A 14,548-nucleotide genomic window follows, 5' to 3' on the forward strand; every position below is an offset into this window, starting at 1 on the left:
AGTCTACGAGCATAAAAGTTTGCTGCTAGAAACAAGTGCCCATTTTTTAAGAAACGGACACCCGTTTAGCTTCGGGTCCCCGACCCATAAAAATAAAACGGGTGCACGTTTTGAAAAATAGGTGCCCATTTAGGATCAGACCATCGTAGAGAAACGAGTGCATGATTTTTGGAAACGAGCACACGTTTCTAAAAATGGGTACAGATTTCTAAAAATGGGCACACGTTTCTTAAAATACTACAAATTCCAAAACAAGTGCCCATTTTTTGAATTTTAAATAACGAGTGCCCGTTTCATAAAAGATGGAGCGGGAAACACACTTATGCCTCGGCCTTGGCTTCGGGTTAGGCTTGGTGGGACTAAGCCTATGCTTGGACCTCCAAAAAATGGCTAAGGCACTAGAATACCACATTTCTGCCTTGCCATAATTTTTTGAAGGTCTTCTTGATCGTATTTTTTAATGAAATGAAAACCCATTAGAGTTCTCACTTTCCTGATTTAAAAAATATAAATTTTATAGTGATATGATTTTTTTTACTTTTTTTGTATTATTTATTAATCAAAAGTGGTACTTAAATGTAAAATAGTGAGGTTCAGTAAAACTTTACTAATTTTTTTGTTTTTAGGTTTTTTGGAGAATAAATTATATGACATCAATCTACATACAATTATTTTGAGAATTAAAAAATTAAAAATTACAAAATATGAAATTTTCATCAAATTATGGTGGTTGTACACTAGATGTTTTGAAAATGTACTTTATAGTCAATTAAAAATTAATTAAAAAAAATGTATTCAATAAAAAAATAAGAAAAAATATTCTCATCAATATTTGGTGTCTTAGGTATCTTTTCCCAAAAGGATTTACAAAATTTCATTTATTTATCTCAAAATATGGCGGTCATACACATGTGTGGTATGGTGCTGAAACAAGCATTTTGAAAAAACAGTTTTTAAACATGCCTACTAAAAAGAAATTTCTAGCATGTGGGTATTGAAATAAATTATATGTTTAAAAATTAGACTTTAAGCACTACATTTTCTATTACTAAAGTTTTTTCAAATTCAATCTCTAAGTGCCTCAAATCTTGACATCAATCAACAGAAAATTTGAAAAATAGAGAAAACACTTCCACTTTTTGCCCAAAAGTGGGACTCAACTTCTTGCAGCCACCCATAAGAGAATCCATAAAGAATACAAACAATAATATGAAAATGTCATGCAGACGAAGCGATTAAGATACACAGAGGGAGTTGCATCGAGTAGAGGAATGGGCATATAAGAATCAAATTGCAATGGAGCAAAGGTCACTTGTAGGATTATGATGTGTAGCACATGTAAAGGCGCTAGAATAAGAGAAAATTTAATTTCCCAAAAAGGAAAGGGCCAATGTGGAGAAGAATGCAGGGTGATGAGCACGTGAGTAAGAAGTGTAAACATGTGAGGAAGATGTGTATGAAACTATAGGATAGTTGGTGCAAGAAACAAAGATTTATGTACATGTAAAATAAAAGAGAAAGCTATGTTGAAAAAGAGAGGAGGCTAAGAATATCAAAGCAAGTGGCACAGGTAAAACAATTTCCTATGGCATTTCTTACAAAGATTTAAAATTGCATAATGAGTAGATTGGCGAAGTACTAAGAGAGGAGTATAGGTGTAGAGATTTATTATGTGAAGATGTCATGTGGAGGAAAGACATCACCAAGACAAAGAACATGAAAAAAAACATACCAAATAGAGGTGGAAGTCAAGAGAATAAGAGTAGAAGAAGTGAAAGAAAGAGAGTGTGTGGGAATAGAGAAGATCATGAAATGAAGAACAAAAGTTGGATGCCTCTATATGTAAGGCATTAGATAGAAAAATATGTAAGAGATTATGAGAGTGTAAACGTTTGCAAATAAATTGAATGGGAATTTGGGAATTGTTCAAAATAGTCTCATTGATGAAGACAAAGAGGAATTATCTTAGAAAAGCTTTGAATGAGATGAAGGTGAGAATGTGCATAGATGAGAATTAGTGTAGAGAGATATTGTGCTAAGAGTGGTCATTGAAAGCCTATGATTGTGCAAAATGTGCTTGCAAAATTGATATGTGATTATCAATGCATTTGATTTGAATAAATCTACTTTTCTTGTTGAAATTTGTAGGCAGAGAGTCTTTGCATTTGTTTGAGTGTTTTAATGTGTTGAAGTAGAAGGCAAGAGGGAGTGCCTTTTGCATCATATGTGCATAAAATTTAAAAAGTGGTAATTTAGAAGTGACGTCAGATATCAATTCATAGACACCCCAATAATTATGCACTACAACTACCAAAAAAAATTGTACAATTGATTTAATACATATTCTTCTAATAAATTTTTTTATTGATACCTATGCACAAATGTGTCAATTATCACTCACTATATTGTTTCAACTTTTTTGAGTAGTTACAACAAATGTGGAAGGATTTTTTATGAGCACAAAAGTTAAAAAGTGACCATTTAGAAATGACAACCAATATTTATTCATAGATGCCTCAATAATTGTGTGCTGCCATCACCAAAAAAATTGCACAATTGATCTAATACATATTCTTCTAATAAATATTTTTATCGGTACCTGTGCACAAATAGTCTCAATAATCGTGCATTGTGGTTGTACCAATAAAATGACACAACTCTTCCAATTAAACATTCAAATTTTAAATATTTGGTGTACAAGTGGGCAACTATTAGTACATGTGGAATTTTTTAGTGGGCTTTTTATTATCACGTATTGGTTATTTTTAAAGATAGTAATTGGGAGGGTTAATTAGGCGAGAACATTGTGATTACTAATACATGGGTGGCTATTAGCTCTTTTCCCCTACTAAGGACACCATACTTAGGTTTTGGTCAAATCTTCAAAAAGTCATTTTGTAGACTTTCTTCACTAGACATGCTAATGTGCATTGCTAAAAAAGAATAGAGCTACATTCCATGTAATCACTACATGCTCACAAAGAGTCCCCACAACTATTGACTCCTCTCCCCTACTAACAACACTAACAACTTTAAAGTCACAATTACTAGTATTATACTATCAAAAATATTAGACATTAAACCAAACAAATGTTATTACAATTATAAAATCATGCTTAACTAATGAATCCTTTCCCTAACATAAATGTCCTTCCAAATTCCTATAAATTTGAAAAACCGATTGGGATATGGTTAATCTAGCATCTTATTAAGATTGAATCTCATCGTTTATTCAACCTTTCAGAACGAGCATTTATGTTAGAAAATGGGACTATGATTAAAAAGTTGAATGAGCGCAGGTAGGGAAAGAAGTAATGAAGATATTGATAAAAATCCGAATCGGCGCTCAACCCAGCTAAAGCTATAATTAAAAGTTGAACATTCAATGTCAATAAAAGGCTGCACAGTAAGACTTACCTCGGCACAAGATTGATGTCCTTGTATAGTTTTACATGCCAAAGGTTATTGTACGAGGAGGTTTTTCTACGACAGAGGGATATATTACATGAGGAGGATCATTAAGAGGACCATACATCAAAAATTTGAAGCACGCCTACCAATTCTGATGATCAGAGCCTGCACTCAATCTCAGTTTGTCTCCCATCCTCAGCCAATTAAAATCAAAATCGCCATCCACTCTCACAACACGTACTTCCAGCACGTCTTCACTTGTCGAATCCATGTCCGGGTGTATCATTTCACATGCACGTAGTGTATGATCCCTTTCAATGCTGTAGCGCAGCCTGCTCGTGCCTTGAATATCAAAATTTTGGCCAAGCGAAAGACAACAAACAATATATCCTGCACAGTAGCTAATCTCCCGGTCATCTGCACAGAATTCAAAACAATTGTCTTCCTTCCCGTTCCGTCCATTCAGCTCGGCAGGCAGCCAAGTCGAAAGAGATGGCCTTTTAGACATTAGACATTGACTCTCGAAAGAGATGGCCTGCCAAATACATGATGGTTAGGTGAAGCGACTTCGCTTTAATCAGATGGGAGTAAGGGTTTCAGTTTGACGGTCATTTTTGCCGTCACGATTGTTTTTCCATCCGGTGAGAGCTGGTTTACACATTGTTTTGCAGTGCAGATGGTTTACAGAGGTACCTCACCATCTATTTGAACTGTTACCTAATTATAAATGATAAAATTGACAAATATACTTTTATAATTTCAAGTTGAGACGGTGCCCTAGAAATTACGCAAATTATTTTAATGACAGAAAGGACGAGAAACGTGAATGGGAAGGGCAGAGCGAACTTTCATTGAACTTACCTTGATAGTCTCGTAGAAGGAAAGTAACTGCTTTGAGCTGACACCGGGGCCCGCAATGAAGATGCTCTCCAAGGACTTGAGACCACCCAAGCAGCTTCCAAGTGTTGCGCTTGAAAGTTTTGTACATCCCACCAATCTCAATGTTGTCAATCCTTGCAAAGATTCCAATCCATTCAGACCAGTTAGATGACATGACTTGCTTACGTCTAATCTACACAGACTTGTCAGTCCTGACAAGCAGCATAAGCTCTGCAATTGCATACAGTCACGCGCATACAGCATCTCCAGTGATGGTGGGACCCCTCTCAGTTCGGAAAGCTCGCTGCACCCGTCCAAATGCAGTTCCTAAAGTCCACTCAACTTTTGGAAGCTGCCGGGAAGACTGCAAAATCTATTATGCTCAAAGTTGATGATTCTTAAAGAAGACAATTCGAATAGTCCGGCTGGGAGTCCATTTTCACACAGTTGGCAGTTGCCGGCATCCAGATAAGCCAAACTTTCTAGGCCACCAATGGTGGTCGGTAGCTCTCTAAGATTTGAATTGTGGTGAATTTGTAGTTTTTCCAACCGAGTCAAATTGCCAAAACTAGCAGGAAGGTCGCATAAATTCTTACACCAAGATAGATCCAATTCTTCCAGACTTGAAAGCATACCGAAATCCCCAGGCAAACAAGAAACACCACAGCCTTTCATGTTGAGAGAAACTAAGCTGTGGAAGTTTCCCACATTATTGGCCAAATTATTGGGCAGGCTTCTGAGTGAATGGCAATTGTGCAAGTCCAGAATCTGCAACTGGGTATAGATTATTGTAGCAGGAAGTGTTTCCAGGGACCCGCATTCTCTCAAAATAAGCACTTTAAGTTTCTCCGGCCATATCTGTTCAAACATCATGACACGAATAAATCCAAACCCTTACTTTGTTTACATGACTAAAAACGAAAAAAATATTTGTATGCCTTACGTTTGAATATTCTTCTGTTTTTTCGTCCCAAAGCTGAGTTATCTGACTATCGGTTACCTCCAGAATAACAAGCTTGTTCAGGTTCATTCCTGGAGGTAGCCGTGTTAACGAACATCTCGTCAATCTTAGCCATATCAATTCATCGAAGCAGGTTGCCTCAGCAAAGTGTCCCTTTATCTCAACATTTGAAAGCCAGAGCAACCTCAAGTTGTACAGCTGCTTGAACATGTCTGCCTTCATTGTCTTCCTTTCCTTGGGCTCGTAGCGAAGATAATGAACTTTTTTGGCCTTTTCCTTGATTCCATATAAAAAAACACAAATAATTCTTACTTCCGTAGTAACTGGAATCTAGCTACCATGTAAGACATAAACATAAAATAGCCACGAGAAACATATGCAACGTTAAACAGATGAAAATAAAATAATAGGATAGGAAGAAAATCCATACCCAGTGTCGGCGTAACATATGGTGCACATCGTCCTCATCGAATAGTCTTGTGCGTTTATGGGGCTCTGTAGAAATTTCACTTGCTACAGTAGTTCCCAAATCTTGGAGGCACCGATTCATCAGAAAGTCGTTACTAGAACCCAAGTTGACCAAAGACTTTTGCAAGAGATGTCTGAGAGAAGCATGAACACTCCGATTCAGCTCTGCCCAAAAGATCATAGCAATTTCTTTCTCCCTTCCTGTAAGAAAACAAGCAACATCTAGAAACATTTCCTTTTCAAAGGAATCCAGGGTATCGTAGGAGGCTCTGAGTTTCTTTTGTATATAAGGCTCATCCCTTAACTTGTCTGCCATGTCTTTCCATACATCTCTATCGTCTTCACCAACCAGAGTTTTACCAAGATGTTGGAGTGCAAGAGGATGGCCATCACAAGCATTAACAATATTGATGCTTGGGGTTTGTAGCTCTGCATCTGGACAGCCGGAATTAGGGAACGCGTGGAATTTGAATCCTTACCTCGTACATTCCATCAACGTTCGCCACTTTTAGAATTTGTTGATTCTGAGATGTAATGAGCAAACGACTGCCTGCCCCGAAGTCAGTGAAATTTCCCCCAAGAGCTTCCAGCTGCTCGACACTTTGAATGTCATCAAGGAGGAGAAGAACTCTCTTACCCCTGAGACACTCTTGTAGCAGATATTTACCTCGATCAATATGTTCTACTTCGACTCCGACTTGGGAATCTTCTTTGGGCATGAATCGGGAAACCTCTTGGAGCATATAGATTTGCAGCTCTACGAGCCCATTTTCCAGCTGACATCTTTCTCCCACATTAAGTACAAAACAATGCATTTCAAACTGACTGTAGAAGACTTCTTTGCAAACAACCTTGGCCAGAGTGGTTTTACCAATACCGGGCATCCCATGTATACCCACTTTCACAATCTTCTTCTCACGTTCCGCTAAGTTGAGCAATCTCCTGACATGCTCCACGCGCCAGTCTAAACCAAAGCATTTCGGAGTATCTAAATGAACCTTAGCTGACTGTAAGAATTTCACTACCTTCCTCACTACATCTTGAATCAAATCGCTGTCCCTGCAAAAGCGTGAACTAATATTGATGAATACTTCAATATATAGATTAAGGAGAGAGAAAAAATGTATATAAGTAGAATTTGCTGTAGCCTTACGAAAATTGATCCCAAGACCATCCACTAATATTGGAAACATGATAAAACAGAGGAAAAATTTTGACCCTCGACTTATTCATAAAACACACTTCATTCAAGAACGATTGTGACTCGATAAATGTGTCGGAGAAAATAGGTATACAGATCCTACTTTCTCGGATGCGTTGAAAAGGAGGGATATCATCTATGATTTTTCCTTCTATCCAGGTGACAATGCCTTCCTCTTCAAGAGCATAGTTCAGTAGGCTAGCAAAATCTTGGCTGATATGAGGGTCACAAAAGCTTATATAAACGTCATATATTTTGAGATGAGTAAATGGAAAGGAGGTGTCGGCAGCAGGGAACATATTGAGCCTGCAAATTTTTTCAAAGAGGACACTCGATAATTGCTCAATCCAAAATCGGCCTTGGTTTATATGTATTCAAAAAGTTTCTATTCCAGCTTTTGCCTAAACATAAGTAGAGTTCCCCATTTTCAGGAATATGGAACCCGCCTGGAAAGAGCAGAAAATAATTGATAGGCGAAATGCTTATCGTAAGCGCAATATGATGTACGACAAATCGTAGATGTGAATTGATAGGCGAAATAATGTGTCCACCACTCAAAATTACTCTGTCTTTAGTCTTTGTCGCGCACTAAGCGAGATATTGACCTTATTGTTGGTTTATATACTGATGTCAGCATGTTCTTTCATAATTGTCAATAATACCAACATTTGTACATTAAAAAAAAGTTGCAATGGTTATCTGCATTGTAATTTATATAGATTATCTTGTAAAATTAATTTATAAATATTTTATTAAAAAATTAATAAGACATCAATTATTAATAATAGTTTAGAATTATTAATAAAATATTAGATATTGTGTCTTGATGTGAGTGTCATCATTTATGTCATTTGATACAATATTATATGATGAATTTTGACATAGGTCATTGTACCAATCTTCAATGTCATGCTCATCAACAATTTGAATATTGATTTTCATTGAACATAGAATTGAGGACATTTAACATCACCTAAATGGTTCTACAACAAATTAATATAGTCAGTGTAGAGGAGGAAGTGTAATCTATGTATTTCTATGTGTTTGAAATTCATGTAAACGATAAATATTTTGCTACATATTATGAGATCTTCTTTTTTTGTGCATAAAATAACACATCTAAAACTATAGTTAATCACAAGCAATCTTGAAATAATTAAATTTATAAATTAATTGTATTTTATATCTCTTTGAGCATTAATATGTATTATTTGTAGTTAATGTTGACCTTTTGTAGACAAGTATATATGCATTAGAGTTAGATTCTACCAAAAAAAGAAAAACAAATTAAAGTGAAAATTTTTTTTGCACATTTAAAGAGAAAGTCATATAATGTGAATAATAAGAAATTATGAAATGTAAATCAAATAAATAAATATATAAATTGAATGATAAAATTAAAAACATGTGATATTTATGCTTGAACTCTTCTTAATTATCAAAAAATAATAATCAATTTTGTGATATATTATTAACATCTTCAACATCTAATTGATTAAACTCAATGATAAAAAATATAAGCCATAGTTATTCAATGAAACCATACAAATTTAATCATAATTTAGTTCAGACTATTGAAATTATTAATAATAAACCTTGGCATTCCCCTCAAATAGGATTAAACACTAATATGATAGGCTATTGCTGAATAATTGATATTAAAGAATAATTTATAATAAAAAAATAAAATGATAAAATGATCATTAACTAATAACACAACAAATGATGAAACCTATAAAATCACAACCCTACCAATAACAACAAATTTAAAAAAAGAGTTCATTATAAGTTAAAAATTAAAAAGCCACAAATGCTTTATCCCACAACTCAAAACCTTACCAATAAAAGCTTGCAAGACAGAATTTTATTGGTCGCATAAAAAAAATGGATTACAAGAAACTTTGCTACATGGAGATCCGATTATAGAAGCTTCGCCACTTACAACAATCTACAACTTTTCGTAGTTTGCAGCTCTCAACCAAGAAGCCCAGAATCAATCGAATACTTCAACCACTAACCAGAATACTTTGTATAATATCACCCCAATGATAACTCATTACCACATGATCAAATCTATGTAGACTTCATTGTAGACTACTACCAAAAGTATAATGGAAGAAAAATTCCCCGATGGTATGCAATGAAAAATTGCACCATAAATGGCTTGATTATTAAGTTCCTTGTGGTGAGGGAGCATTGCAGGCATGATGGGACGAGCAATAAAAAAAACACACACACTCTTAATGAACATGACAAAACCGGTCGCAATGGATAAACATGAGTTATTTAGGATATTTAGAGGAAGGTAAACATCAAACGCTCAGCCTATTCTTATTAAAAAAACTAATGACACTTCAAATTTTGTTAACAACTGATAACAAATTGTATGTTTTTCATTAGCGTGCCTTGCTTCATGTAGAAAACATTGTGAATAGATCAAAGTAGTAGTTACAAGGAGACTGATGTTGGTTTTTCTCATTTTGAAACAAGTAGCGACTCTGAAAGTTGGGAAAATTGTAGAATCTGAAAACTGCCCCTGCTCCTTTAGCCAGTTGATAAGAAAAAAAAAATATGACAGAAGAAATAAATAGCAGCAATATACAAATTGCAGAATTATAACAAACAAACTTCAGAATAAAAATAGACCACCCCTGTTTTCATCACTGCACACAAATTCTCTTTATTACTGCTTGTATAAAACAATACAAAGGTCTAAAATATAAATCAAAGTCTCTAAATATAGGACATGCACCAAACAAAAAAGAGAGCATGCGTAGCATGCATTATTGACTTAAAAAATAAGACTAATTATAGTTTCAAAACTATATGCTTCAACATGAATTGTTTAGCCAGAATTAGAACTAGTAGTTAAAATCTAAAATCTAAACTAAACTTTATCACCGAATGAGTTAATTGAAAAAAAAACTTGCATACATCTGACTTCGTGAAGACATCTGCTAGCTGGTCTTGAGTATTAATGTGCTTCAATTCAACGTCCTTCTTCTGCACCAAATCTCCAATGAAGTGATATTTCATGTCAAAATGCTTTCGTTCTACTATGATGAACCAAATTCTTTGCTAATTTGATGGCACTCACATTGTCACAATAAATCACTGTAGGTTGAATTTGCTATTCTTCAATTTCTTCCAAAATATTTTTGAGCCAAAGAGCTTGTGTACCTGCTGAGGTAATTGCAACATACTCTGCTTCTGTGGATGAGAGGGCAACAATACTTTGCTTTTTTGAGCTCCAAGTAATTAATCCAGAACCAAAAGAGAAACAATTCTCAAATGTAGACTTACGGTCATCCATACTAACTCCCCAATCTGAATGACTAAAGCCAACAAGATTGAACCTTTTAGAAGAGTAGTAATGAATACCAATATTTTAAGTCCCTTTCACATACCTCAAAATCCTTTTGGCTGCCTTCATATGTATTTCTGATGGATTTTTCATATACCTTGAAACAAGTGAAACTGAATAGGCAATATCGGGCCTTGTGTGGGTTAGAAACATCAAGCTCCCCACAATACTTTTGTAAGATGTCTCATCAACTAAATCAGCACCATCATCTCTACACAACACAATTCCATTTGCACTTGGAGTGGAGGCGGGATTACAATCATTCATATCAAATTTATTCAACATATCTTGTGCATACTTTGTTTGACAAATGAAAATCTCATCCTTACTTTGATAAACCTCCATTCCTAGAAAATATTTCATGAGACCAAGATCTTTCATCTCAAATTCATTCATCATAGCAACTTTGAATTCATCTTTTATCTTAGAACTACTACCCATATACAATAGATCATAAACATACAAACCTATGATTAGAATATCAATACCTTCTTGTTTATAGTAAAAGGTAGGATCACTCTTACTTCTTTGGAAGCCATTCTCCTGAAAGTATCCATCAATCCTGGCATACCATGCTCTTGGTGTTTACTTGAGGCCATACAAAGCCTTCTTCAACTTGTAGACATGATGCTCTTTTCCATCCACTTCAAAACCTTGTGGCTGCTCCACATATACTTCCAATTCTAAGTACCCATTCAAGAAGGCACTTTTCATGTCCATATGATGTATGCTCCACTTCTTCTGAGCTGCTAATGAAATCAACATTCTTATGGTCTCTTGTCTTGCTACTAGTGCAAATGTCTTCATAATCAATTTCATACTTTTGTGTGAAGCCTTTAGCAACTAATCTTGCCTTGTTTCTTTCAACACTTCCATCATTGTTAAACTTGGTCTTGTAGACCCATTTGGTGCCAATCTTTTTCTTGTCATGCGGAAGTTTTGTGAACTCCCAAGTGTCATTCCTGTGAATGGACTCCATCTCTTCTTCCATGGCTTGCACCCAAACCTCATTAGTACATACATCTTCAAAACATGATGGTTCAAAATCAGCCTTGGCTAATAAAGAAAAAATCACTGTCTCACCTATTGGGTTTTCTTCATGTACTTGATTTGCACTCCTCTGGTAGATATCACTCAATCTCCTTACCTTCCTTGTAGAACTGGGAGAAGAAGTTGGACTTGAACTTGGTACTAAAGAACTTGATGAAAGGCTACTCGGTGGAGTTAAACCACTAGATACAGAAATATTAGTTAGCTGCTCATGATCAATACCAGCAATTATATCATCATTAAAAACAGATTTTGGCTTCTCAACATGGCCTTTTAAATGACCATAAACCCCCCCTTCATCAAAAATTACATCTCTCGAAACAATAAACTTATTAGTGATGGGATTATACAGTCTATAAGCCTTTCTTTTCTCACTATACCCAATAAAAATACATAACTCACTCTTTGCATCTAACTTTTGTCTATTTTGATTAGGTACATGCACATAATTCAAACAACCAAAAACTTTGAAATGATTAACATTAGGCATTTTTCCATACCAAGCTTCATAAGGAGTCATCTTTTCTAGTGCACGGGTGGGGCTACGATTGAGTATGTACACTGTTGTAGTAAGTGCATCTCCCCAATGAGAATTGTTCAATCCTTTGGATCATAACATGCACCTTGCCATTTCAACCACGTTACGATTCTTCCTTTCATCTACTCCATTCTCTTGAGGTGTGTATGTAGTAGTAAGTTGCCTCTTGATGCCATTCATATCACAATAACTCTAGAAAGACTTGGAACAAAATTCTCCTCCACGGCCAGTCCTTAAACATTTAATCTTGCACCCTTTCTCATTTTCTACGAGGGCTTTGAACTTCTCGAATGTATCCAGGGCTTCATCTTTGGCCTTCCAAAAATATACCCAACAATTTCGTGAGTAATCATCAATAAAAGTGATGAAATATGATGACTTACCCAAACTCTTAGTCTGCATAGGACCACATATGTCTGAATGATCAAGCTGAAGTGGGTGATGGGCCCTCCATTCATTTCCCTTTGGAAACTTCTCCTTTGCATGCCTGCCTTTAGCACATCCTTCACAAACCTCCTTATGCTCCTCTACCTTGGGCAAACCAGAAAGTAATGCATGCGAGGTTAGAAACTTCAAACTAAGAAAATTTAAATGCCCATACCTGAGATGCCATAACCAACTTGAATCCTCATAAGCCATATTTTCCAAACTGTTGTTATGTTCACCATACCTCAAGGGGAACATCCTATTTTTTGTCATAGGCACAATAGTGATCACCCTATTGTTCTTATTCTTATCATATATAGTACATGTCTTATTCCCAAAGACTACTTTATAATTTTTCTCACATAGCTGTCCAACACTTAACAAATTGTGCTTCGATTGTGGAGTATAATAAATATCATGAATACTCTTTATACCTTCTTTTGTTTGGACCTCCATAGCTCCTTTGGCAGCAACCTCCAACGATTTATCATCACCAAGCTAAATCTTGGATTTGAAACTTTCATCTTTTGTTGAAAACAACTTTTCATTCCCTGTCATATGGTTAGAGCATCCAAAATCTAGGTACCAAACATCTTTACTAGTATTTTCACCCTTGGCATAAGATAAAAATAAGTGATCAGGAGGATTCTCACTACTTTCTTAAGCATGGTTAGCACTTTTACCTTCTTTCAATCTGTATTCTCTTTCAAAGTGGTCATACATGTTACAATGGTAACATTGAGAATTTCTCTTATCAAATTTGTCTCTACCTCTTCCTCTACAACCACCTCTTCCTCTTGAGCCACCTCTGCCTCTACCTCTTGAAGAATTTTGGCTTTTCCCTTTACCTTGGCCTTGATTGATTTTGGCACTACTGTTGTTTGCATCTTCATTTTTGTGATTTACAATTTAGAGGAAAATACTTTCTCTACACCTTCAAAAGAATCTTTCAATCTTTCTTCATGAGCATCAATGATCCAACAAATTGATCAAACTGTAGTTTTGTCACATCCTTGCTTTCTTCTATGATTATGGCAACATGATTCCATTTGGGTGTCAAAGACTTTAATACCTTTTTTATCAAAACTTCATTACTTACAGTTTCCCCAAGTGTAGCCATTTTATTGACCACATCTCTAACTCTTACACAATAGTCACTTATACTTTCAGCTTCTTGCATCTTCAAATATTCGAACTCTCGCTTTAATGTCTGAAGCTTGACCACCTTAACTTGATCACTACCCCAGTAAGCTTCTTGTAAACTTCCAAGCATCTTTGGCAGTGTTTCTCCTGATATTCTTGGAAATAAGCTCTTATCAAGAGGTATCTGAATGTGAAACAAAGCTTGAGCATTCTTCTTCCTTGCTTCCTTTCTTGTTGTTCTTTCATTTGTTGTAAGGGCATTCCAATCAGCTGGCTCCTCATAACCTATTTCAATAATGTCTCACAAATCTTTTCCAATCAAAAAAGTCAGAATCTTAATGCACCAATAATCACAATAATTCCCATCAAATTTTAGAATGGGCATCTGGTTAGAATTCGACATGATTAATTTTGGTGAAATTCCAACTATAAAATCTTTAACCCAAAACAATATTACATACTTTGATACCACTTGTAGAATCTGAAAACCATCCTTGCTCCTTTGGCAAGTTGATAAGCAAAAGAATAAATATGACAGAAGAAACAAATAGCATCAATATACAAATTGCAGAATTATAACAAACACACTTCAGAATAAAAATAGAGCACCCCTGTTTTCATCACTGCACACAAATTCTCTTTATTATTGCTTCCATAAAACAATACAAAGGTCTAAAATATAAAGTTTTTTACACCTCCAAAAATATAAATCAAAGTCTCTAAATAACATCCACCAAACAAAAAGAGAGCATGCGTAGCATGCATTATTGACTTTAAAAAATGGATTAATTATAGTTTCAAAACTATATGCTTCAACATGCATTGTTTAGCCAGAATTAGAACTGGCAATTAAAATCTAAAATCTAAACTGAGCTTTATCACTGAATGAGCTAATTGAAAAAAAAAACTTGCATGCATAGCATGCTTTAAACTAAAAAATATTAACTATTCTAAAATTATATTCAACCCTCCTAAATTTAGCTTGCTGCATGGCGGTGTTTGGCAGTGGATCTTGGATCATGCGATGGTGCATTACGGTGGAGGGTAAACAGTCAAGCTTGCAGCTGCATGATCGGTGGATGCAAATAAAATGGTAATGCATGGAGC

The 14,548-nt window shown here is 35.3% G+C and overlaps 2 protein-coding genes across 4 annotated transcripts; both read right to left on the reverse strand.

Annotated features, from left to right (window-relative positions):
• Positions 1–3,341: 3,341 nt before the first annotated feature.
• LOC131064848 (disease resistance protein TAO1-like) lies at positions 3,342–7,356 on the reverse strand. Of its 3 annotated transcripts, none has more exons than XR_009111326.2 (5): positions 7,024–7,356; positions 5,682–6,778; positions 5,234–5,527; positions 4,273–5,148; positions 3,342–3,946 (listed from the first exon to the last, which is right to left on the reverse strand). XR_009111326.2 is itself a non-coding variant. In XM_057999143.2 (4 exons), exons 2-4 carry the CDS (start codon positions 6,033–6,035, stop codon positions 4,618–4,620), a joined length of 1,179 nt encoding a protein of 392 aa, XP_057855126.1. In that variant the 5' UTR covers positions 6,036–6,778; positions 6,873–7,356; the 3' UTR covers positions 3,342–4,617. The 3 variants fall into 3 exon arrangements, 1 of the variants encoding a protein (XP_057855126.1); XR_009111325.2 differs by having other exon boundaries at positions 6,873–7,356; XM_057999143.2 differs by having other exon boundaries at positions 3,342–5,148; positions 6,873–7,356.
• LOC131064837 (disease resistance protein ADR2-like) lies at positions 6,169–13,571 on the reverse strand. Its single transcript, XM_057999127.2, has 3 exons — positions 13,371–13,571; positions 12,126–12,187; positions 6,169–6,778 (listed from the first exon to the last, which is right to left on the reverse strand). The coding sequence occupies exons 1-3, from the start codon at positions 13,569–13,571 to the stop codon at positions 6,169–6,171; spliced, it is 873 nt and encodes a 290-aa protein (XP_057855110.2).
• Between the last annotated feature and the right edge of the window lie 977 nt (positions 13,572–14,548).

Source organism: Cryptomeria japonica, chromosome 2 (genome assembly GCF_030272615.1).
Source record: "Cryptomeria japonica chromosome 2, Sugi_1.0, whole genome shotgun sequence".
Classification (NCBI taxonomy): Eukaryota; Viridiplantae; Streptophyta; class Pinopsida; order Cupressales; family Cupressaceae; genus Cryptomeria; species Cryptomeria japonica.

Excerpts from the sequence above, each read along its gene's own strand:
- LOC131064848 (XM_057999143.2), bottom strand. The coding sequence starts at position 6,035 with ATGGCAGACAAGTTAAGGGATGAGCCTTATATACAAAAGAAACTCAGA. Across the intron at positions 5,528-5,681 it reads ATATGTTACGCCGACACTGG|GAAAAGGCCAAAAAAGTTCA; the intron begins GTATGGATTTTC and ends TATGGAATCAAG. Across the intron at positions 5,149-5,233 it reads AAACAGAAGAATATTCAAAC|ATATGGCCGGAGAAACTTAA; the intron begins GTAAGGCATACA and ends ATGTTTGAACAG.
- LOC131064837 (XM_057999127.2), bottom strand. The coding sequence starts at position 13,571 with ATGCTTGGAAGTTTACAAGAAGCTTACTGGGGTAGTGATCAAGTTAAG. Across the intron at positions 12,188-13,370 it reads ATGAAGTTTTGATAAAAAAG|GCCAAAGATGAAGCCCTGGA; the intron begins GTATTAAAGTCT and ends TATTTTTGGAAG. Across the intron at positions 6,779-12,125 it reads CTCGTAGAAAATGAGAAAGG|GGACAGCGATTTGATTCAAG; the intron begins GTGCAAGATTAA and ends ACGCTTTTGCAG.